General features: G+C 29.1%; 2 protein-coding genes and 3 long non-coding RNA genes across 12 annotated transcripts; 3 read left to right on the forward strand and 2 right to left on the reverse strand.

Annotated features, from left to right (window-relative positions):
- Nucleotides 1-9,804: 9,804 nt before the first annotated feature.
- Nucleotides 9,805-12,539, reverse strand: LOC117133782. The gene is made up of 2 exons (XR_004457802.1): nt 10,516-12,539; nt 9,805-10,435 (listed from the first exon to the last, which is right to left on the reverse strand). It is a non-coding gene; the product is annotated as an uncharacterized LOC117133782 (long non-coding RNA).
- A 22-nt stretch (nt 12,540-12,561) lies between these two features.
- On the forward strand, nt 12,562-13,427 carry LOC103862840. Its single transcript, XR_631826.2, has 2 exons — nt 12,562-12,668; nt 12,901-13,427. It is a non-coding gene; the product is annotated as an uncharacterized LOC103862840 (long non-coding RNA).
- Nucleotides 13,428-18,865: 5,438 nt separating this feature from the next.
- On the forward strand, nt 18,866-19,406 carry LOC103862841. The gene is made up of 2 exons (XR_631827.2): nt 18,866-18,988; nt 19,131-19,406. It is a non-coding gene; the product is annotated as an uncharacterized LOC103862841 (long non-coding RNA).
- A 201-nt stretch (nt 19,407-19,607) lies between these two features.
- Nucleotides 19,608-22,884, reverse strand: LOC103862842 (polygalacturonate 4-alpha-galacturonosyltransferase). Of its 8 annotated transcripts, none has more exons than XM_018658404.2 (11): nt 22,703-22,884; nt 22,475-22,636; nt 22,351-22,376; nt 22,170-22,229; nt 21,964-22,089; nt 21,830-21,887; nt 21,702-21,748; nt 21,274-21,611; nt 20,839-21,196; nt 20,142-20,720; nt 19,608-20,066 (listed from the first exon to the last, which is right to left on the reverse strand). In XM_018658404.2, the coding sequence occupies exons 1-11, from the start codon at nt 22,707-22,709 to the stop codon at nt 19,791-19,793; spliced, it is 2,037 nt and encodes a 678-aa protein (XP_018513920.2). In that variant the 5' UTR covers nt 22,710-22,884; the 3' UTR covers nt 19,608-19,790. The 8 variants fall into 8 exon arrangements, with proteins under 8 accessions (XP_018513920.2, XP_033146695.1, XP_033146694.1 ...); XM_033290804.1 differs by having other exon boundaries at nt 19,791-20,066; nt 21,830-21,881; XM_033290803.1 differs by having other exon boundaries at nt 19,791-20,066; nt 21,830-21,884.
- A 239-nt stretch (nt 22,885-23,123) lies between these two features.
- Nucleotides 23,124-26,241, forward strand: LOC103862843 (agamous-like MADS-box protein AGL13). Its single transcript, XM_009140543.3, has 8 exons — nt 23,124-24,219; nt 24,786-24,864; nt 24,998-25,059; nt 25,169-25,268; nt 25,398-25,439; nt 25,580-25,615; nt 25,728-25,870; nt 25,954-26,241. Exons 1-8 carry the CDS (start codon nt 24,038-24,040, stop codon nt 26,042-26,044), a joined length of 735 nt encoding a protein of 244 aa, XP_009138791.1. The 5' UTR covers nt 23,124-24,037; the 3' UTR covers nt 26,045-26,241.
- Nucleotides 26,242-26,281: the final 40 nt, after the last annotated feature.

The raw sequence follows: 26,281 nt of genomic DNA on the forward strand, positions 1-26,281 counted from the left end.
GGAAAATAATAGATTACTAACTTTTGTATTTTCAGGGTTTTCGGGTTAACGGGTGCCGGTTTATGGATTAATAATAGGTTTTTGGGTTTTATTATATTTTCGATTAATAGGTTTTCATTAAATTTAAATATAATTTGCAGAAACATGTCAGTTGGTAGAACCTATGTAGAATGGTACATGAATAACATAAGCCAGTCCGGATTATATAAGACCACCGGGTTTATGAATAGTATTTTAGGATATTTGATTATTTAAAAATTAAATATAATTAATATATGTAAGTATATCATTTATATTTTAAAGATTTAGGTACTCATTTGATCTCTGGTTCGGTTACATTTTGATCTGTTCAGTTATTTATGAAATTCAGCTCAATTTTAATTTTGAGTTTTCAGTTTGGTTTTCGGCTCCGGATAAATGTTCTCAAACTTATAGACTATCTTATATATAAACTCATTTAAAATATTTAATTTAGAAAACAAACCCGGTTTCTAATATTATTATTATTATTATTATAATTGTTTAGGCGGATTAAAAGTTAGTCGTTACAGTTTTATAAAGCTTAATGACTAGACAATCGCCTAAAACGCTTTTTAAAACATTGATATTAACTAATAAAATTATGGTTTGATTGGCAAAACAATACACCAAACATAAGAATACAACATTGTAATACTTAGAATTTAATCTATTTCAAATAAAAGAAATAATTCTAGTTTTACCGATCTACTCTAGTTGGTTCTAACAATTAAACTATTTTATATATTTTGTATTTGGGTCACAAATTTATCACTGAATTACTGATGTCTAATTTACAGTTATAAAAAAAAGAATAATAATAGTAATAACTGTATAACATATATTAGTCAAATACAAATCGTTATCCTAACTATATATTGATGTAACTAATATTATATTGTTTTTAAATGTATAAATATGTATAGTTTATAGTTGATACTGATAGAAATAAAAACTAGTATACAGTACAATACGAGTTTAAATATTTAAAGAGTGACAAACTGACAATGATGTATCAAAGAATGTTTATTCCATATGCATATATGGTGCATAGTTTATGATATTATCATAAAATTACTCGCATGAATAAATGAATTAACAACTAATTATGGATATCTTTCTTAAATTTAAAATATTTTTTTTCATCTGTGGATTATATTAGATATGAAACCAAAGTTCCCAACCAATTGCAACAACTCGATCAAGAGTGAAAGTGAAAGCTTAGTGTAGGCAATCTTGTTTGGCGTTTTTTGGGGATGACTTGTACGTCTGTTTGGGTGTTTAAGTCTCAAATTTTAAATCATGTCGTCATTTTTTAAAAATTGTTTTGGTGGTAACCAGGCATTAAGAATCACAGTTGACCTACAAAAGGAAAGTTGACCCATAATAAGAAAGATGACCCAAAAAGTATTTAAATTTTGTTGCAAGTCCACTGCGCGCTTAGAGAAGAGATAAGACTTACACGGATATCTCGATTCTCTGCACGTGGAGCCCCTTTGGAGGATAAAAGCACCTGTGGTGATTGGGTCCATCACGACCGTCTGTCTGACTGTCTGTTCTGACATATGATGTGGTGGGCATCTGAGCATTCCGTTTTATTTGAACTTTGCTCTCTTTTTTTTTTCTTGATGAATTTAGTAACGATTTGTATTGCTTTTCCAACTAGTTTTAGTAAAAGACTAGATTTTTTAACCGCGCTACGCGCGGATAAGATATTATATGTACTTATCAATTCTAAAAAATAATGTATAATATTGTATTATATTATTTAAAGAATAGAAAATAAGATTACATAACATAAATATATTTTTTATATTTTTTTTGTGGAAATCATTATTTTGTTTGATTGTTGTACTTAATTCACATATTTGCATAGATATTTGTGATAGATGAATAACTATATTTTTATTATCAGTAAATAATATATATTTATTATATAATATAAGAAAAATAGAATTATTTACTTTTTAACAAACTTGTCTCATGTTGGGGACTCGGTTATAGACATATCATATTCGAATGAAACATTTTTACACTTATCAATCTTCTTAACAATCAAGAAACAAATCTGAATATCAAAACAATATCTCATACGATCTCTTTGTGGAATAACTGCTCTGAAAAAATTGAATTTATGCATAAAAAAGGACTGGAAATGGATGTGCATATGTGTTATCTAAGTCAGCTTTACAAAAAACTATTTATAGTTCATATATCATTTATGTCCATCCTATTTTTTTGTCCATCATTTCTTAAACATCTTGAAATAAGTAATGCTAATTAATAATAAACTTTTTGCTCACAAAATAAAAATCAAATTTGTCTAATTATCGCTTAATTTGTCTAACTGATATATGTATTTCTCAATTCTAAAAAAATAATGTATAATATTGTATTACATTATTTAAAAAATATAAAATATGACTACATAACATAAATATATGATGACAAAAAAAAACATAAATATATTTTTTAAATTTTCTTTGTGGAAATCATTATGTTGTTTGATTGTTGTACTTGATTCACATATTTGCATAGATATTTGTGATCGATGAATAACTATATTTTTATTATCAGTAAATAATATATATTGATTATATAATATAAGAAAAATAAAATTATTTACTTTTTAAACAAACTTGTCTCATGTTGGAGACTCGGTTATAGACATATCATATACGAAGGAGACATTTTTACAGTTATCAATCTTCTTAACATTGAAAAAACAAATCTACATATCAAAACAATATCTCATACGATCTATTTGTGGAATAACTACTCTGAAGAAATTGAATTTAGGCATCAAAAAGGACTGAAAATGGATGTGCAGATATGTTATCTAAGTCTGCTTCACAAAGTACTATTCATAGTTCATATATCATTAATGTCCATTCTACTTTTTGTCCACCATTTCTTAAACATCTTGAAATAACTGATGCTAATTAATAATAAACTTTTTGCTGAAAAAAAATCAAATTTGTCTAATTATCGCTTAAATATTTTATTAATATGGTCTAAGAAGCTTTTAAGTGATATCATAGTTTAGTTTATTAGTTTTTTTGTTAATTTTTAGAGGTTTTTGTATTTAAGATTTTTTTCCATATTAAGCTTCTATTTCTTTCACGGAATTGATATATATATATATATATCATAAAAATTACCATCAAATCAGTTTTACTTATTTATTATTTTGTTTTAACGAAAATACACTTTTTAAATAATTTAATTTAAAATAAAATTATATATTAATTTGCTGTATTTTAACAATTTCATTGATTTAATTAATTTGCTTTGGTGGATAACTTAAAAAGTTTTCATATGAATCAGGGGAAAGCAAGCTTATGTTGTTATATTATATTTATTTTGTGTATATAGAATCTATATATAATGCTAGTGTAATAAAGAAAGAACATTATTTTTTTGTAACTTCAAAAAGATACATTATTACAATTTAAAATGAATCAAAATTGAATAAAATGGTAATTAAATATTTGTAAATCTAATTGTTTAGTTGGATTCTCATGAAAAAAAATCGATTGGTTAAACAAATGTTTCAAAATTTGTTGTGGTATTGTTTTGTCTATAAATTATAAAATTTATTGAATTAATATATTTAATTATTGCATCCTTAAATAATATTTTATTAAGACATTAGAAAAATATGTTTTGAGTTGTTTTGTCAAATTGTACAAAAATCTATGCTTTTTCATATTTGTAACTTCAAAAAGATACATTATGACAATTTGAAATTAATCAAAATTGAATAAAATGGTAATTAAATATTTGTAAATCTAATTATTATTTTTATCTTGTTTAGTTGGATTCTCATGAAAAAAAATCGATAGGTTAAACAAATGTTTCAAAATTTGTTGTGTTATTGTTTTGTCTATAAATTACAAAATTTATTGAATTAATATATTTAATTATTGCACCCTTAAATAATATTTTATTAAGACATTAGAGAAGTATGTTATGAGTTGTTTTGTCAAAATTTTACAAAAATCTATGCTTTTTCATATTTGTCACGAAAATTTATATGTTAAACTTACTTTTACAAAATCTTAACTTTGTCACGAAAACAAAAATCTATGCTTTTTCATATTTGTCAACGTTCTCACACTTTCTAAGAATATATTAGCTTAGTCACTTACTTATTTTTTTTTTACAAAACAAAGTATCGGAGTCTTGAAAGTTGAATTCATATTATTGTAAATGTACATAAGAGTTTGTGATTATATACTTAGTGGTTTTTGTATATGTGTCCAAGAAAGTTTCAATGGCTTAGTGGTAACTGTCCTATATATATCATACTAACCCGGGTTCGATTCTCACCTTCGCATTGTTTTTTTATTTTTTACGAAAAATAAATGAGATGACATGGCAATTTCGGGTTCTCTGATTGGTTGATTTTTCTATCCTATGTGGACACCCTTCCATGGCTTATATCTCTCTTTTAGTATAGTATAGAGGTTTTTGTATATGTGTCCAAGAAAGTTTCAATGGCTTAGTGGTAACTGTCCTATATATATATCATACTAACCCGGGTTCGATTCTCACCTTCGCATTGTTTTTTTATTTTTTACGAAAAATAAATGAGATGACATGGCAATTTCGGGTTCTCTGATTGGTTGATTTTTCTATCCTATGTGGACACCCTCTCCATGGCTTATATCTCCCTTTTAGTATAGTATAGACTAGGGATTAACCCGGGCTACGCCCGGGATTTTTATTTTTTTCTAATTTAAGTTGTTAAATTATTTATATTTAGGTTATGATATATATTTATATAAATGTTAAGATGCATGTCATAATTAAAATTTATTTTTAAATTTTAACACGTTAAAGTAACATATTTTTTACTGTTTAAATATTTTTTTGTAATTTTGTTGGCTATCTAGTTATCATATTTAGCAAAACTATTTGTTGAGTATTTGAATAAATGTTTTAGATATTTAATTAAACTGCAGAGTATTTTCGGTTCGACCACATGCTCAACAATCTATCGATCCGTAAAAAGATGGACGATCTCCTTCGCCAGGTAAGTAAAATTTTAGCAAAAATATCTTTGATTTCCAAATATTAAGTATATAACTATTCTTTTGAATATTGTTTTTTTAATTGTATTTTTTGATTAAATTATTGCATGATAATGTTTATGTAAATATTTTTTGTGATGTTTGAATTTGTGTTGTTCGTATACTTAACCTAGATGATATTGATGTTTAACAATTTATTGTTTTCTGGAAATAGAAAATAATGATATATCAAAAAGTATCTAATACTTGTTAAATGATATATAGTATAATGTAAATTACATCCATTATTTGAAAATAACAATTTGTTGTTTTTATTTTTTTTAAATCAGAAATTATTTTTATTTAAAAACATTATTCATATATAATATATTAGTTTAAGTTTGGAAGATTAATTTATATATATAAATTATGTATATTTAAAAAAAAATTTAAGATATTATATATTGAGTAACTGAATAAAAGCTGAATTTCTTATCTTGAAAATCAAATATTTATATTTTTGTCTTCATGTTGTACTCATATTTATAACTCAGTATGTTTTTAAAAAACTTAGTTTTAAGTAATAAACGAATTTAATAAATTAAATTCATCACCTATAATGTTCTGTAAACTATATTTGAAAACTCTCTAAAATTATATTTTAAGCATAATATTACTATTATTTAATTTAAGTTATTTTAAGCATAATATATGCTAAACCAACTTAAATTATATTTACAATAGGACCATCCTAAACTGGTTAATAAACCAAAAACAATACTAAACCAACATGAACCAATACCTGATTTGGCGAAGAAGGAAGTATTTCGGGATAAACGCTTGAATGATTATTAACTGTAATGGTTTGATCATGAAAGAGTTAGTACGAATATTAACAATAAAATTATGGATTTGATTAATTTAAATTTGTAAGAATACCTTTGAGTCTATGAAAAGCAATTCAATTCCCATGAATAAGTTTGGTTTTTGAAAGTTGCGGGTTTTCCAACAATGAATCCACCTAACAAAAAGTTCGCTGTTATAAAAAATCTCTTTCAAGATCATTAAAGGTTTTTGGGACGGCAAGAGTTGATGGTGGAACCATTTTTTTGCTCGAGTGCTTTGAAGTTTTCCTTGATAGTGTGAGGTTGATGTTGATGGAATAATGAGTTTTATAGGGACTTTTTTGATGTAAAACTATACATTTTTATTTTTTTTTGTTAAATGTGGTATTTCCATTTTTATATAATTTACTACCATTTTAAGATAGATGTACATTTTAAGATCGATGTTTAAATCTTAATTTACTTTTTCCATTTTTTTAAATGTTTATTTCCATTTCTTATATTTTTTTATTTACGTAATATCTATATTTTATATTTTAAAATAGATATTTAAATCTTAATGTACTTTTTCCAATTTTTTTAAATTGTGTATTTACTTTTATCATATATTTTATATTTTAAGATAGATGTTAATGCTTAATGAACTTTTTCCATTTTTTAAAAAAATTGTGTATTTACTTATTATTATATATATAATTCATATATTATATATTTATATTATTTACTTATAATTTATTTTCCTGTATATGTATTTCCATTTCTTGTACTTTTTATTTACTTAATATCTCAATTTTACATTTTAAGATAGATGTTTAAATCTTAATGTACGTTTTCCTTTTTTTTTTAAATTGTATATTTCCATTTGTTATACTTTCTATTTACGTAATATCTATATTTTAAATTTTAAGATATATTTTTAAATCTTAATGTAATTTTCCATTTTTTAAATTGGGTATTTTCTTATAATATATATTTACTTATTATTTATTTTTCTTTATATTGTGTATTTCTATTTCTTATACTTTCTATTTACTAATAATTTTATAATTTAAGATAGATTTACATTTTAAAATAGATGTTTAAATACTAATGTAATTTTTCCATTTTTTAAATTGTGTATTTCCTTTTCTTATACTTTTTATTTGCGTAATATCTATATTTTATATTATAAGATAGATGTTTAAATCTTAATATACTTTTTCGATTGTTTTTAAGTTGTGTATTTCTTTTTCTTATACTTTTTATTTACTTAATATCTATATTTTACATTTTAAGATAGATGTTTAATATTTATGTACTCTTTCCATTTCTTAAAAATTGTACATGTACTTATTATTGTATATATAATTCGTATATTTATATATTTATAATATTTACTTATTATTTATTTTTATATATATTGAGTATTTCTCTTTCTTATACTTTATATTTAGTTAATATCTATATTTTATATTTTAAGATGGATGTTTAAATCTTAATGTATTTTTACATTTTTAATGTAAAACGGCAATGTTTAATAGAAGAACTTGGACAAATAGTCAAATAGTTATATTTATGTTTTTTTTTCTTTTTTTATAAAATGGTAATGTTACATTATGGAGATAAGCCGCTTTTTTTTAGTGAAAAATGGAAATCTTACATATGTTTAATGTAGTTTTTCCATTTTTTTTATGTTGTATGTTTACGTATTATTGTTATTTTTAAATATAAAATGGTAATCTTACATATGTTTAATGTAGTATTTCCATTTTTTTATGTTGTATGTTTACATATTATTTATTATTTTTGAAATTATATATAATGTTTTTTTTGCAAAATAGTAATTTTACATTATGGAGATAAACCGTCTTTTTTAGTGAAAAATGGTAATCTTACATATTTTTAATGTAGTTTTTCTATTTTTTATGTTGTATGTTTACATATTATTTTATTTTTAAATTAAAAATGTAAAATGGTAATCTTACATATGTTTAATGTAGTATTTCCATTTTTTATGTTGTATGTTTACATATATTTATTATTTTCGAAAACATTACAAGTTTTCGTAGTGTTTTACATATATTTATTATTTTCGAAATTATATATAATGTTTTTTGTTTTTTTTTATAAAACGGTAATGTTACATTATGGAGATAGGCCGTCTTTTTTTTGAAGTGAAAAATAGTAATCTTACATATGTTTAATGTAGTTTTTCCATTTTTTATGCTGTATGTTTACATATTTTTTATAATTTTCAAAAATAAGTAATATTAAAATGTAAAACTATATTTTATGTTACGTGTCATCTTTCGGGATTATATTATATATTTACTTATTATTTATTTTTCTTTATATTGTGTATTTTTATTTCGTATACTTTCTATTTACTAATAATTTTATATTTTAAGATTGATTTACATTTTAAGATAGATGTTTAAATACCAATGTACTTTTTCCATTTTTTTAAATTGTGTATTTCCTTTTCTTATACTTTCTATTTGCATAATATCTATATTTTACATTTTAAGATAGATGTTTAAATCTTAATATAGTTTTTCCTTTGTTTTTAAGTTGTGTATTTCTTTTTCTTATACTTTCTATTTACTTAATATCTATATTTTACATTTTAAAATAGATGTTTAATATTTAATGTACTCTTTCCATTTTTTTAAAAATTGTGCATTTACTTATTATTGTATATATAATTCGTATATTTATAATATTTACTTATTATTTATTTTTTTATATATTGAGTATTTCTCTTTCTTATACTTTATATTTAGTTAATGTCTATATTTTATATTTTAAGATAGATGTTTAAATATTTACGTATTTTTTCATTTTTAATGTAAAACGGCAATGTTTAATAGAAGAACTTGGACAAATAGTCAAATAGTTATATTTATGTTTTTTTTTTCTTTTTTTTTATAAAGTGGTAATGTTACATTATGAAGATAAACCGTTTTTTAGTGAACAATGGTAATCTTACATATGTTTAATGTAAATTTTCCATTTTTTTATGTTGTATGTTTACATATTATTGTTATTTTTAAATGTAAAATAGTAATCTTACATATGTTTAATGTAGTATTTCCATTTTTATGTTGTATGTTTTACATATATTTATTATTTTCGAAATTATATATAATGTTTTTTGTTTTTTTTATAAAACGGTAATGTTACATTTTGGAGATAACCGTCTTTTTTTTTTAAGTGAAAAATAGTAATCTTACATATGTTTTATGTAGTTTTTCCATTTTTTATGCTGTATGTTTACATATTTTTTACAATTTTCGAAAATAAGTAATAATAAAATATAAAACTATATTTTATGCCACGTGTCATCTTTCGGGAGAAATTTTTTCCGCTGATGTGGACGCCCTATGGAGCCTCAAAAGTTCCCTTTTATTAGTAGAGGTATTTCCATTTTTATGTTGTATGTTTTATATATATTTATTATTTTCGAAATTATATATAATGTTTTTTGTTTTTTTTTATAAAACGGTAATGTTACATTTTGGAGATAAGCCGTCTTTTTTTTTAAGTGAAAAATAGTAATCTTACATATGTTTTATGTATTTTTCCATTTTTTATGCTGTATGTTTACATATTTTTTACAATTTTCGAAAATAAATAATAATAAAATGTAAAACTATATTTTATGCCACGTGTCATCTTTCGGGAGAAATTTTTTCCGCTGATGTGGACACCCTATGGAGCCTCAAAAGTTCCCTTTTATTAGTAGAGATTGTGGGCGCCGCTGGGCCGATTGTTCCAAATTTCTGGAATTGCGGCAAAGCCTGAACCAGATCCACACTCTTCTCTCTCGTTTAATTTAACTCGAATTATCTTTAGAACATAACCATAACATCACATGTCTAGTTATTTTTATTGAAGATTTTTTTTGTCAACTTATTGAAGATTCATTAATACCTATATTTCAAAAGTGAGATCTATATTTTAGAAATAAATTTCGACATATTAGTAGAAAATGCTTACAACATTTTTTAACATGATACTATCAGATATAAATCTTTATTAAACAATTAAATGCAATGTAAATACGATTCAAATATTGCAAACATAACCATCAAATGTGAATTTCATAGGGTAGATATACTTATCAATTATAAAATTATTTTATAATAATTATTAGTTATAAAATTATTTAATATAAAAAAATAAAAATAAATTGTATTCGCATTCTCTGATCCACCTCACCACAATGACCTCGAGAAACATTTTGTTCAGCCGAACTATTTACTTATTGCATTTACAACTACATAAAAACGATTAGAAACAAAAACAAGAAGTTCGGCTTTGTTTTCAAAACAAAACTTCTTGTTCTTTCCTCTGTATTGGTCAAAAAATAAACGAGGTGTAAAGCAGTGTGTGATGATGATGAGCTCATGACATTCGCATACATGAACTCAAGAGAGCAAGTGAGGAACCAAGCTTCTTCCTTCTCTCACACTTGTTCACTGCCAACTATGTTGATCCTTAGCCATTTGTCTACACAAAAACTGTGGAAGTGGTGCCTACAAGGAAGCTCTACCACAGACGAATGCTGCTACACTCCTGCAACAGGTTATTTTCGGTTATGCTCTCTCTATATCAAAAACTCTGGGAAATAACGTGCTTTGATTCTGGTTACTTACTGCATCATCGCTAGATATCCCTCCTTGAGTTTCCAGGACTTGGCCATTCACTTTCTCAGAGTTCTTTACAGTCAGAAACTTGCATTTTGAAAGCCTCTCTGTGTTCAAAAAAAAAAAGAAAAAAAGAAAGCCTTTCTATCTCTTCCTAAAATATTAATAGCAATAAAGACATACAAAACTAATTAGGATGCATCAAGAGTAACATCAATGAAACAGAGTAAAGAGTACATTCACTTCAACATTTGTATACAATCTTAAAGAGGGAAACTTTACCTAGCTCGATGATCATCATCATCGTCTTCAATCTTAAAGATGGAAACTCTAACGGTGTGAAACGTCCATCGCCGGAGAAGAAGAGTCGCGATGGATTCATTTTCAAAGTTTCGAACTTTCGGAGAATTAAAGAGGTAAAGGTTGGATTTTGGGTAACCGGGTTGATCCGGAATGGTCCGAATCTTGATGGGTCGGGTTTGATATCGCTGGAAAGCTGCCGACTGTTGGGTTTTGATGACCTATGGAAAGTGAAAACGACAAGAGAATGTCTCCGTTGACGTTAATTTTTGCAGATTCTTGAACTTAGTGATGTTACATTCTAACACGCTTTGTCAACGTTATTTTTATTTCACTAAAGTCTAAAACTACTTTGCATTAACCGGGCGATAGCAGATAAATTGTCATTTACACTTTTTTTTGAAAAGAAAAAAAAATATAATGCTTATTTCTCTCAGATTTATTTGTCAATTTTAAATATTTTGGAAATATAAATTATAATTCTGATGTTATAGGTAAAGACCATGTTACTATATTTTCAATGTTACATCAAAAATAAAACCAATTAAAAATATACATTTGAATAATAAGCTGTGAATGGTATGGAATGAAATTATAAATATATTGGATTATATAAGTTTATAAGTTTCAAATCATGGCCTTATCTGAAACTGCAAATTTTAAATAACATCTTCATGAAATTTACTCCGTCTCAGTGTTTACGTGCCAATATAAATTAGCGATTATATTTAATGTTAGGAAAATATCTATAAATTTTGATTCGATTTATTATCCATTTTGATTTGAACGGAAATTTTGAATATCCTTAACTCTAGAAAGTAAAGTAAATAAATATTCAATAAAATAAAGCAAATAATAAATACTAGTATTTTTAAGAATAGATATGTTCAATGGTCTTTATAAAAATATATCCAAATATATATATATTAAATGGCTATTATATTTTATGTAATTTTAAGAACACATGTTCAATCTGGTCCTTTATATGATTATTTTAGTTATTCAATTATAACTTATACATTTATTACATAAACTATACATTATATAGTGCACTTAACACATTAGAAGTTGACGAATTAACCGAATTTTGTTTCAAAAGTTCATTTAAGTATTTTGTTTTATTTATAGATATGATGTGTTTCTTTCCAATGTATTCCTATTTTTACTTATAAATAGAGATGTATTTATTTCCAATGTATTCCTCTATTTTTATCTATAAAAATGAATATTCTCAAAGATTCTATTTAAATTTTACAACAAGTTTTATTTATTTATGAAAGTTAATAATTAACACCTATGTATTTCTAATTTTTACAAGGTTTTCATAAAATTGTGATTTGTTTTAAATTAAATTTTCTTTAAAAGACTATTATATAAATATAAAGTGTATTCTATATTTAAAAAGCTGTAATTTCTAAAAAACTAGTTGCTTTGGTTACAATTATAAAAGTTTTAAAATTAAAGGGCTAGTTTGTAAATAAAAAGATTAACTTTATATTTAGAGGAAAGAAATAGCAATCTATTTTAGATGAAAAAATATAGATGGGTTGGAATAATTTTTCTTTTATTATAACATTTATTAGGTTCTATTTGTTTTCACTTTAATAATTTTGTAGAGATCTTTCTTGTTGTTTTATGACTTTCTCATTTGGAGCGGTCAACTAACTACTAGTTGTTTTTGTCCTTTTACTTTTATAATTCGTGATATTTTGTAAATGTAAATGTTCACATCCAATATATATATATATAGTCACTAACACAATACGTACAATTCCATTCATTCTGAAATTTCCATTTTAGTTGCATCATTAAAATGACTAGAGCCAACGTTCTTGCTCTTTGTATGGTGGTTCTTGTTCTAGGTTTGTTTTACATTTGAATTATATTAAATATTTTCACAATTATGTTATTTAATGGTCTTTTGATAAAATGTTAAATGTTGTTTTCTATAAAGGGCTTAGAATGTTAAATGTACTATTCATAATTTCCGACAACGATTAGATAAATAAGTTAAAAGACGAAAATTACAAAGATAACTCATTTTTAATTTGATAGTTTTTTTTGTTAACTATATCTTTAAAAATTCATTATTAGGAATGATAATGGAGGTAACAGAAGGACAAGAATGGTGTCATGATTATATGACAGGAAAGCAAAAGTGTGAAGCTAAACATTGTGCTGCTCAGTGTAAACGGAAGTGGAAAGGCGTAGGCAGATGTATGCCATCAAGCACACAGTGTCTATGCACTTTTAAATGCAACAAATGATTTTTTTTTTTGTTATCTATAAACTATCATCGATATTTTAATAAAATAATGGGTTAAAAAGAAATTGCACTCTTTTCTAATATTTATGCGAATGTGAATTATGATTTTAGTTATTGGCTTGAACTGTAAATTTCTATTTTGGCACATGTGCACTATCATCTGTTGATGAATATCAATACTAGCAAATTTTGAAAAAAATATAAATACTAAAAATTAAAAATTGCATGTGGCGATGAATTGGGAGAATGCGAAAATTGTATGTGTTTTTTTTTTTTTTTTTTCAGAAATAAGAGAGTGCAAATTGATGTTTTAACATATGTATAGAAGTGGTAACAGAAGAAAACATGCAAGAACCACAAATGTATCATGATCTCGCAGTAAAAACAAACTATAATGATAGAAGAGGAAGAGCTATGTGATGGAGTAGAGGATGATCTACATGTTTTTTTTCATTGTCGAGTAGCCTCACACAAGTCTGGGAACTGGCCCCGATAATCGCTAAACCCTCTCAGTTAACGCCTTCCATTGCAACCTTGATATCACTTGGCCCGTCCTTCATGGTACTACCTCCAGTGAGTCTAAATGTCCCCTTCTGGCCATGGCTCCTATAGAACCTTTTGGAAAGCAAGGAACAAGCTCTGTTCTGAGAATAGAACCTTTTCCGCTATGGAAATTATAACGAAATCCATCTCTGATGCTCGTGAATGGCAGCAGGCTCAAGACCAACCTGGCACACACCCTACTCAACCACCCCTAACCCCTTCTCGATATGGTCCAACCCGTCCTTCTCCCTCCACTACTGTCTGTAACGTAGATGGTGCATGGGACGCGCGTACAAAGAACTGTGGTGTTGGTGGTGTTTTTTCAGGTTGGAAAGATTGACCTTATTAGCATTTCTTGCAGCTTTGTTTCATCGGCGATTATGGCTGAGACCATCGCCATCTGGGCAGCGATTATGCATGCCGCTTCGTTGAACATCAAATCCCTAATGATACTGTCTGATTCCCTGTCCTTAGTGAAGTTGTTAAAGGAGGGAGGATCGGCTCCAGCTTTGTTCGGAATTTTGTTCGACATCTATCACTTTAGCTCCTGGTTTGATGTTATCTCGTTTTAGTATATACCGCATTTGAGTAATGTGATGGCTGATTATGTGGCAAAGTCAGCTCTCTCATTGCTAAACTCAACCTCCTCCAATGGAGTGTAAACTGATCTTATTATGGAATGAACATGTGTTTGATCAAAAAAAGAAGAGGAAGAGCTAAAGTTTGTTGACTCCAAAATCTGGCTAAAATATTAATGATTCGGTCGGATAAGAAATATGAATTCTCAAGACTTTTTAATGATTTTTAAAATTAAGAAAGTCTAATTAAAAAAACAAAATTAATCAAAAAGTCTGTTGTTCTAATTCAGTATTAGAATATCTGTACTTATTAACCAAAAGATAGTCCACACTAAAAAGGCTATAAGAAACTGATGATTTTACGATTAAATTTTATAATTTTCTAAAAAAATTGTATACATTTTTGAAAATTTTAGTAATAAAATTGTATAATTTAAAAATATATAATTAAATGATATTTCAAAAATTTTAATGCCATATTTGAATATATTTATTTTAATGATGATTTATGTGTTATTACCATATTCTAAAAAAAATTCCAAAAATATAAATTGACATTAAATGTAATATATGAGTTTTTATCATATTTTTAAAAGCATATTAAAAATATAAATTAACATTAAATGTAATTGTCAATGTCATATGAAGTTATAAGCCATGTTATCAATTTTAGTAGCCATGTGATATCATATTATTTTTAAGAAAATAATTGTAGAGAGGATATGTGGCAAAATCACTTCTCAAATAATGTATAGGGGATAACAATGATGTTTTATAAGAACCATAAATTACAATAGTCAATAACTACAACACACTACATGGTTTTGGCGGTCTCATTCTTTTCCATTCAACATGTTGAAAAATTTAACTCTATTAATAAAATTTAGGCTGAGAAACTATTTGAGAAAAACTAAATATTAGTGGAGAGAGAAAGTAGATCTCGTTTTGGTCTCCGGTGAACGGCCGGCGCGTCTGCGCGCGTGCCGTCGCCGGAGACCTTTGTTTCTTGTTTCTCCGTTAAAGTTATCTGTTTTTGTGTCTCTCCCTTGTCTTCTCCCCGATCTGCTTTGCTTGACCTCTGGTTTAATCCACTTCCGGAGGCGTTTACTCGAGGAGTGAATCGCCTTCAACGGTGGCTGGGTTACTGGAGTTAAAGCGCGGTCGTGTGGAGGGGATAGTATGGCGTAGTCGTCTTGCATGGTAATAGTTCTTAGCCGGGAGGTAGAGGCTATTAAAGCTCTGTCGTTGCCGGTTCTTGTTCCCGGGTGGTGGTTGGCTTATTCAGCATCGCCGCGCCGGTCTTGTCTCCGGGGGGTGAAGGCTCACACAGTCTTGCGTCGCCGGCTCTAGCGGTTCTAAAAGGTGGTCTTGTTGTTGGATCGGGTTTATGAGGTTTGTGGCTTGCGACTCTCTTAAGGCGGATGAGATCTTGATGAGGTCGATGAAGCTCTCCGCAGAGAGGTCAGAAAGTTGAAGGAAAGTGGTTTCGGTGGAGGCTCTGCGGGTTTGAGCTCCGGCGTAACGAGGGTTTCGGTGGCTGGTTCCGGCGGCTTCTCGAAGCGGTGACGGGTCAAGTCGAGCAAAGGAGACGCGTGTAGCGCTGATGTAAAATTCTAACACGTGTCCCCGCTCCTTCACGCGTGGGCCAAAAGAGAGACGTCCGGCCCGTCTAGGTGTGGCTTGGTTTGGTTGGGCTGTAGTCCCGATTAGGTTTGGTCGATCTTTGCCCTGCTGTTGTGGGCTTATGCTTTGTAATATGTGTTTGGGCTTAGTACCCTTCTTTTTAATAAAAAATATCCTTGGCGGAAAAAAAAAAAAAAAAACTATTTATCCACAAGAAGTAAAATATAGCATCAAATATCTCCTGAACTATGAGAACATTATATTTCCCCAATTAAAAGTTACAGAATTATTTCCCCACAAATGTTGGTTCTAATGGTTTGTGATGTAAACCATAAATCAAACCATCAAACTCCCCAAAATAAACCAGACTAGAATGAACCAAGAACAAAAACCCAACCCAACTTAACCAGGTTTGGATCGTACTCAAAATACTTTCGTGGTTTATTGAACATAACCAGGTATTAATTTGGTTTTATGACCAGGAAATATGCTTAAGTGTTTCTTTAGAAAAAGTAAACCAATTATAACCAACATTTAGGGGTCCTCAGATTTCTAACTTTATTTTTAAGCAGATATAAGTGTGAAACTTTATTTCAGTGGGATTGAAATCTGTAACTTTTGATTCGGGATATATAGAACGTGGTCATAGTTGGAGAGACATCTGATGTTATATAATAATTTTCAAAGAAAATAGATAGTCGATCCGTTAAATTTCTAAATAGTATATCTTATTTTTTTTCCTCAGCATCTATTTAATATTTGTTGTTTCAAGATTTTTCTCATGTATGATATCACACCATTAATAATAATAATTTATGATGTTAATATCTGTTTTAATTTTAGCTAGCTTCAGATCCGTAATTATAAACCACATTATTATTTTTATATAAAATTTAATTCCGTAAAATATAGATACTGATTTTAATTTTTTTTTTATTTTCAGTGGTAATGTTATTTTTATTAATAATTAAAAATGTGTTGATAATTTTTTAAGTATAGAATTATATAGTTTACTAAATTTAACTTATTTTAAAGCTTAAATATTTTTATTTATTTTGTGTGTTTTCTATTTTCTTAGAAAATTGTGAATATATTTATGAAAAATGAATATTTTTTAATTGTTTTTGCGTAGATAATACTATATAATTTTATTTTTTTATTTATGGTGAACATAAATATTGTATACTATATTGTTCTTAATTTTTTTAAACCTCTTTACAAACTTAGTGAGGAGAATGTTATTATTTAGTTTAATATTAGATCATATTTATGATACATATATAATGAAAATATATTTTATTTTTTTTGTTTAAAATAAAGCAAATATGATTATATTTTAGTTTATATGAATTTATTCATATTTTCAACTATTATTCTTGTAAATAACAAACAGTGACAAAATTACTTTTCTCACAATGTTAATCTATTAGTATATAAGAGATGCAATGATTTTTAATAGAATTCAATCACAAATCATTATTTTATAGAAATTTAGTGTTATGTGGCACCCATTTGCTTTAAGGGAGATTGGGTGAGATAACTATAAAAAAAAAAAATATTTCACTAACTAAAATCACACTGTTTCTCTTCTTTTTTTCTTCCTATCTCTCTCTAGTTTTTCTATACAAAACTTTTTTTTTTTTTAAAATATTTCACAAATAACCCCTTTCCTTAATGGGTCTGTCAATATGTGTGTCTAATAGGTGAGACCGACCGACCCAGTGTATAGTTAGTAGGTGGCGTTGAAGTTGTAAAAAAAGAAAAAAGAAACAAGGAGTATTATTCAATCTAGCAAAGGGCAAAGAGTCGACAAATATCTTTGAATCCTGAATTTATTTATACTACTTCTATTCACTCTCAATTTTTTTGATATTTTTAATTTTACCTTTTACGAATAAAAATAAATATTAATATTCAGTAAATTACAAATATCAAAAAAATATTAATATTCAGTACCAAAAAACAATAAAGTAAATCACAAATACTAAAATTTTAAATATCTGGATATTCGATCTGATATATGAATATATAGAATGATATACATATATATATATAACATATATGATCCATTGTTATATCTAAAAATTTTAAAATTTTATTCACAAATTTGATTCTTTAGTTCCCAGTTATTGACATATTGTTGTTTTACACTATATTTTATTTAATTTTTAGATTTTAATTTACTTTTAAAAGAATTTATGAATTTAAATGAATATCTTATTAAAATAAATATCTTGCTGAATATACGGACCTATCTGGCATAGTGATGAAGTAAATCAAATAATAAAAATGTAGATCTGGACAAAGCGGAAAGAATCACAAATACTTTCAAAATTTAGTATATATGCTCCTTGCCCATCCTTAACTCAAGCAGAAAATATTTTCTTGCAGTTGTGGAGCAGTATCGTTTTTAAGTTTTTTCTTAGACTGTGGACCTTTGTTTTTCTTTCAGTCCCATACTTTCATTTTTCTAACATTTCCTATCTTTTTCCTTTTTTTTTTCTGTATAATAATTCATTTTACATTTAAGTTAAAAGTATTCCACTACTTTATTCTATATTAGTATTTTATTTATTTTCTTATGTCGAAATCATATGAAAATATCTATTTATAGAGTATAAAATGATTAATTTGATATATTAAGGATATAAAAATAAATTAATTTACTATAAATAATTATCTTAAATAATTATAATGTGTTATAAGATCCCGAAGTTATAATAGTCAATAACAACATAAATATGGTTTTGGTGGTCTCTCTTTTCATTCAATACAATATGTTGAAACACTTTACTCCATTAAATTTCTAAATAATATATTACTATATCTTAATGATTTTCAAGAATCTATTCAATATTACTTGATATTTTTTTTCCAGATTTTACTCATGGATGATTTATTATGTCCATATCGGTTTTTAATTTAATTAATTTGTAGATATCTTATATGACTTGTTCTGTTCAAAGAGTCTAATTAATTACTAGTTGATCTTTTATTTACATTTATTACAACTTATTATTGCTAAAATGCATTTATTACATTTTTTGATACCATAAATATATATATACGATGTTCACAAGTGCAATACAATTACATCTATTCATTTCTCTTGTATCACACAAAATGGCTAAAAACACAACTTTTGCTATCTTTATGATCGTTCTTGTTCTAGGTTTGTGTTACATCTTAAAATATGTTAAATATTTTCATGCTTCTTCTTTATTATCTGATTAGTTTTTGTTCAACATCTTTTCATTTTTATAAGGACAGGAATTGAAATAATATTAATATCTGTTTTAAATATGTATTGTTAGGGATGGTGATGAAGGAGACACAAGGACAACAATTGTGTCATGAACGTTTTATAGGAGCAACCCCATGTGTACCTCCACAGTGTGCCGAACAATGTACTGCAAAGTGGGGAGAGAGAGCGGGAAGAGGGACATGTCTAGGAGGGCCAGGACCCGCCAATACCTGCCTCTGCACTTTTAAATGCCAAATTTGATTCTTTTTTGTTACTATCATCAGCTATATTGTAATAAAATAATGGGTTGAAAAAAAAAAGAATATTTAAATCTTTTTTAGTTTAATGCGACTGTGAATTTTGATCTAAACTATAAACTGGTAATCTTAGCATTTCTGTCCTAAGTCAGATGTATCCATCATAATCAATATTACCAACAAAAAATGCAATGTTTAGAAAAGTTGCAGAATCTCTGCATTGGTTAATCTCTTGGCTAAACAATGCTTCATTCTTTCACAGGTCCTTACACCAGGATCTCTATTAAGATATTATCGAAAGAAACTCAATAAAAAAAAGTGTTCTTTAACCCGACCAAAAGAAATTACTAAACAAAGATATGAATAAACAATTAACAATGTGTGCAAATTAAAGAGGAAAACAATGGGGGGAACAACATAAGATTAGGAGTAATTACCTCAAATCATCTAAACAAAGATTTAATTTGATTAATTTATTCATGAAGGTTGCATCTACGAAGATATGGGTGATCAAACTGGATATACTTTGTCCAATACGGTCGATACTTGGACATAGCTAACTCCAACCACGGTTTCATGTTCCCATTGTAATGAACCACTGCTGCATTCTCAATGTCTTTCTTTGCTATACTCGGGTTATATCCAAGTCCCAGCACATGCCACGCCTTGTTCAAAGGATGTGTTAGTCCGTAAAACGTTATTAATCCTGGTGGTAGTGTCCCTAGCTTCCACAGTGTCCTGTTCTCATTCTAAACAACAACAATATAACCATAATGAGCAAACAGTCACGTGACTATTGATGCAAAGGGTGAAGAGTTGTTTACCATGTTTTGCCACTTGTGGTAGATACCAGTGATGTCTCTCTTCTTCCACTCCTTTAGGTCGAACATGTTCATCCCATAAGCCCATCCACAAGCGTTTGGATTGAAGTTCCTCGCTATATGAGGATTCGAGAAGTTGAGATACTTGTCGAATCTGTGGAAACTCTCTCCACAGGTTTCAACCGCACCGTTGACTTTACCGTTCAGGTTGACTTCCCAGAGCGGAGTCAGGTCTTTCTGAACGATGATGTCGTCGTCCAGGAACAGGATCTTGTTCAGCTTGGGATAAACCTCAGGGAGGTAGAATCTCAAGTGATTCAACATGGACAGGTACTTTGGGTTTCTGTATTTGAGATTAGAGGAGCCTGAAGTTGGATGATCTGCTTTGAAATAGAATTCCTTCATTGCTGCAGATTCAAGCTGACGAAGAACAGGGCAGTAAGATGAGTTGAGCCACTTAAACTCATCCACGTTTTCCACATGTATGGTTGCCTTTCCAGGTGGGTTTAGGAGGAACCACATGTTCATTGCTCCGAAGTTGAGTTTATCCGTCACAAGGTGAAACACATGCTTCGAAGGATCCTGCCCAAACAAGAAAAAGACCGTTTTTAATTTCAACCTGCAACTCATGTCAGTAGGCCTACGGGTTAAACATAGGGGTATGAGCACGAATACAAGAGAGAGTGGATAACTGTTTTACCTTGGCATTCCTGATGGCTGAGTTCACAACCACTGATGCAGCCAACACGTTGTCAGAGAACAGGGCATAATGGTAAAGATTAGGGTTCTCTAGGTTTTCACTGCGAGGGAATTTTCTTTTCTCCGGAGAAAGAAGATAGTAATCAATGGTCAAGCGCATCGACAGACAATGGATAGCATTTGGAATAGTTTTCGCTGCTAACTGAGCCAGAAAAGTACTCTGCTTCTTTAAGCTCCTGACTTGCTCATCTGCGGTTTGAAGCATTGCTCTCAGCTTTCCAGTAACCAGCTTGCAGTCATATAACTGCATCTTCGCCTTAGCCAAGACTTGACCCATGTCTCTCAGTTTATCATGTGCACTACACGTTAATGACTTTTATCAGTTAAAAAAAAACATAATTGTATATATAACAGAAACGTTAAAAGATCTCTTTACCTCCGAGGAAGATCTGAATCAGTTGTTGATTCACCCAAAACACGTTGTCTGTCTTTAATCCGGGCCTGGAGTTCTTGTAACAGCTCAGTTTTGTTCTTCAGTTTTGCGAGACCACTGTAGACTCTAGCCATGATCGCTTGATCCCTCATCAAGCGTATATTGGAATCAGAGTTGTCGTTCTCGTTTTCTCTTCTCCAGATACTATATTTTCCAAGGACTGCAGAATCAACAGACTTGGAGCGCTCGATGGCCGCGTTTTCGAGTTTCAAAATGGTGTCGTCGTTGTGCTGTTGTACTAACTCATTTGCTCGCCTCTCACGTCTTTTCTCTCTCAGTTGCTGAATATTTCAAAAAAAATGGATAAATAAAAAAATTGGTAACAGAATACTCAAGTATGAATTTAAGGTAAAAAATAAACTGATGATTACCCTTCTGTATAACTTTTCAGGTGTCTCAACTTTCTGATGGCTACCACCTATATCAGCAGTGATTGATAATATTTGAAGAGTCAGAGATGGTATCAGCTATTGCAACTTCTCAAAAGAAAAGCCACTACCTTTTGAAGTAGTGTCACGTTTTGCATTCAAGATACTAGATGCTGTTTGATTCTCCTGCTTCATGTAGATCAAAACTATGAGGCAAAAGAAGGGTGGATAGAAACTCAATGGTGCGACGAGCTAAACCACACACCTGAGGGTTTCTAAAGGAGGTGTCTACTTCCACTTCACGCCATGATGGTGACAAACTGTTTTTCTTGAAAGAATCGAGGCTATAAGGACCCAAATCAGCTGTGCTAGCAGTGATAACATCTAGTACCTGAGTAAGAAACGAGCTAAATCAATGAAGAACAAAGGAAGAAACAACAAACCAAACTAAGCTATCAATTAGACACTTGCCTCTTTAGAGAAGAGAGATCTAAGAGATTGCATAGCTAAGCGTTCTCTCCAGTCAAGACTCTGCAACCCAACCAACCAAATCCAATGAAACAAAAACATTACTTTTGTTAACACATAGAAAAAAAAAAAAAGTTAACACAGAAAAAAAAAAAAAAAAAAAAAGAGAGTTTTGAAGCCGCACCTGCTTCACAGAAGCATTTGCATAATCTGCAACAATGAAAGTAAGTGCTCATCAGCAAAAACAAACAGATTAAACGATCATCATCAGTGTCACTTCCAAGCAAATGATTTAACGGCAATGATACCGTTAGAGGAATCGATATATAATACTCCACGTCCAACGAAGAAGAAGAAGACGAGAGGCGCGAACACACAGAGAAAGACGGAGACGACAATGGCAGATCGAGATCCACCACCTCCGCCTCTGATCCGGTTAACTCCGGATAACCCTCGCTTCAGCGCCATTCCTATCCAAAATTACGAAAACTCTAAATCAAGCAACAAATCGAATAATGGAGGAGTGAGAGAGAGACGAATCATACTCGGAATCTACAGGAGACGAAGGAGAGAGATTTGAGAAGAATCAAGCGGCACGAGTGATACACTAACACGCCATTGCCAATTAACCAATCATAGGCGGAGATCTGAAAGCACAACCGGCGACGAAGAGGATGATGTTTGCTGCAGTGCTATCTAATCGATCTCTTTTCCGGTTTAATCTAAACCGAAATCGTACCAGACGAAAAAATCAATTTGACCTTAATGTGGGCTTTCATGTTTCAGCCCATTAATCATTTACTGGTCTTTGTACTTATTTAAGCCCAAAATGGGATTCAGGCATATATTACATTTTCATTCACTTTTCATCTAGTATGAAATGATTTTTATAAATTCATTTACATGAATGTGATGAATATAAAATCCTTTACATAATTAATAAAATGATTTTTTTTTTGGTATATTGTGGCGCCTCTAGTGATTGTATTTTAGCCTTTGTAAAAATGTGAAATGTGGAGTTTCTTGGAAAAGAAAGTGTTTATGGGGGTTTTTAGCTTCTTCTTGTAATATTGATTGCATTAAGAACCTTGGTAGATATTATCGCCAGATGGTCAGAACCACTAATATGTATATTACAGTTTCACGATTTACTAATTTACATTTAGCACAACAAATTCAAAATGCTCCTGCATGTTCTGACCAATTAAACCTTCTTGTACATGTTATAATTGGTTCCACACCGGTTAAACAGACCTATCATGGAACACACAAATGTTATTTACCATTCATACAAACCTTGACGAAATCATAGTCCACTAACACAAAGAAATTCAACTCGAACTTTGAAAACTGTTGGTTTGAAATTAATACTAAGGTTAACCATAAAAGAAACAATGATGGTTTTTCCAGTGGTCCTTCTGTTACCTGCATATTTCCATTCCTAGGTATCTTTAACCATGACTACAAATAGAAAGTTTTCTTTTTGTTCCATGTAGATTAAATACAAATAACTTCATTTGCTGATAAAATAAACAAATAACCTCATTTGGGTCAATTATAAGTTAGTTGGACTTTAAATGTTATCATGTGATAGTTACCATTTAACATACGATACCAAACAAAGAAAAGAAAGACATAATTCATCTTGCATGGTAATATATATAAATAAAATTAGAATAATAAATCAACAACAGGCTACGTGTATCCCCCTACGTATGCGGTTTAAATAGCTTCAAAAAAACAAAAGTGTTAGCAAATACGCTGTGTATCCCTCCACTTATTGGATCCCTTTTGATTTATGCATGTAAGTGTCCAAATCTTGAGAGGGATTTAAAGTCAAGAAACGTAGAAAGAAGAGAGAGAAGGGGAAAATGGCAAGAGGGAGAGTGGAAGTGAAGAGAATAGAGAACAAGGTCAATAGACAAGTAACCTTCTCCAAAAGAAAAGGTGGTTTGCTCAAGAAAGCGTACGAACTCTCTGTTCTATGTGATGTCGAGGTTGCTCTTATCATCTTCTCCAGCAGTGGCAAGCTCTATGAGTTCAGCAGTGACGCGTACGTATATATATACCCATTTTGATCATCAAGATCCTTAACTAAGGTTTTATAAGAAAAGAAATGTTTTCCTTTCAAAATATTCAATGGCTAACTTCACTTCAAAAAAACATATTCAATGGTTAACTAAGATAAGCTAGGTTTGATTTGTTTCCGTTTTTAAGATTCAAGAAACCAAAGTTCTGTCCTTTTAAGTACATTAAGAGGCATGTGTATTTTCTCTCAAATCCTAACCAGTTAAGTTTCATCACGGTTCGACCTCTCGGATCTTGAAATCTTTTTTTTTTTATCCTACAAATCTTCAAGATCAGTATATTTTTTTTTCTGAAAAAAGGGCTTCAAGATCAGAATTTTATTGATTGATTATAGGATAAAACGTTTATTTGATATGTGTGTCTCCTTAAGATTTCAAGAAAACCATAAGTTTTGCCTTTTAAAATGGTTACATCGATCTCATAGAATCATTACGCAAATATGTGCAAGAAATTACAGATCCATTAAGTTTTGTATAAATCAACTAACCAACTAATGATCTCTTGTGTTTTCTTTTATTTAATAATCTGTAGAATGGAGAAAACAATTGAAAGGTACAATCGCTGTAACATCAACATTTTGGACAATAATAGACCGGAAGAGTCTACACAGGTCAATTTTTCTTTTTCCAAGTCTTCACATCCCAAGTTAATGTTATACATACATAAGTAACAACTAAAACAAAGCAATTATAATGAGCTCAGATAAATTTTAATTAATCTTTTTAATTAATTCTTTGGTGCAGAAGTGGTCTCAAGAGGTGACAAAGCTCAGATCCAAATACGAATCTCTTCTTCGCACTCATAGGTTTAAATAATCATGTTCCTTATTAAATCATTTATTTACATATAATTGTACATTGTCTCCTAGCTAGTTTCCGCAATTAAGAAATATATTGAGTCTTTGAAATAAAAAGGTATTTGCTTGGGGAAGATCTTGGAGAGATGAGTGTCAAAGAATTGGAGACGCTGGAGAGACAGCTTGAAGGAGCTCTCTCGGCGACCAGGCAACGCAAGGTACAACATTTTGTCTAGATGGACACATCTTATTTCGTTGTAATCAATTCTAAATTTAGATATATAAAAATGAAAGTTTTTTTTGAACGACAAAAATGAAAGTTTAAAATGCATTACGTATATACGCAGATGCAGGTTACTATGGAACAAATGGAAGACCTTCGTCGAAAGGCAAGTCTATTACATCCACTTACATTTTGACCGTAACATATATTTAGTCATTGCATTAATAGCCTAGTATATAATTAATGTTTATATTTGTATGTATAAATTATAACTATGTTGTTGTTGATTTGGGTTTGAAATTACAGGAGAGGCAGCTCGGAGATATAAACAAGAAGATGAAGGTTATTATTCCTTTAATATCTAGACTTGGAGATTGCAAATGATTCCTCTCGTAAATTCTTAGTTAATATCTTCAGTATTTCGTGTTAATGGACTGTTTTTTTTCATAATCAGCTTGAGGTAGAAGGTCATGAATTCAAAGGCTTTCAAGACCTTTTGCTAAATTCGGATGCCAGGGCTGGTTCCACTGATTTCTCCTTGCTGTCCTCTCACCACAACTCTGTGGATTGCGACGTCGGACAGTTCTTGAAGATCGGGTAATCATTCTTTTCTTTTTATGAAAAAAATAAACTATGGCTTTATAACCAAACTGGTGTTGAGAATACATATATTTATACAGGTTTCAACAACAATATGAGCAAGGTGATGGATCTTTGGTGTTAGAGAGTAATGTGGGATGTGACTGTGAAACCAACTTGACCCAAGGATGAGTTCATCGAATGGTCACACAAAAATGAGAAGCTTATATTCTTCTCTTTTTCGAAGTTATATACCAAAGTTTTCTGTTTAGTAGGTACAATAGCTAATTTAAAATATGAAATACAGCTTAGAACGACCATTCACATTACAACTTATGTTTCACAATGAATGTTCTTTTGGGTATAATTTATTGGTTTTTCTTCTTCTTTTTGATTTGTTATGTCTTGGAGCCGTTAAATAAATCAAAA

This window comes from Brassica rapa, chromosome A04 (genome assembly GCF_000309985.2).
Source record: "Brassica rapa cultivar Chiifu-401-42 chromosome A04, CAAS_Brap_v3.01, whole genome shotgun sequence".
Classification (NCBI taxonomy): domain Eukaryota; kingdom Viridiplantae; phylum Streptophyta; class Magnoliopsida; order Brassicales; family Brassicaceae; genus Brassica; species Brassica rapa.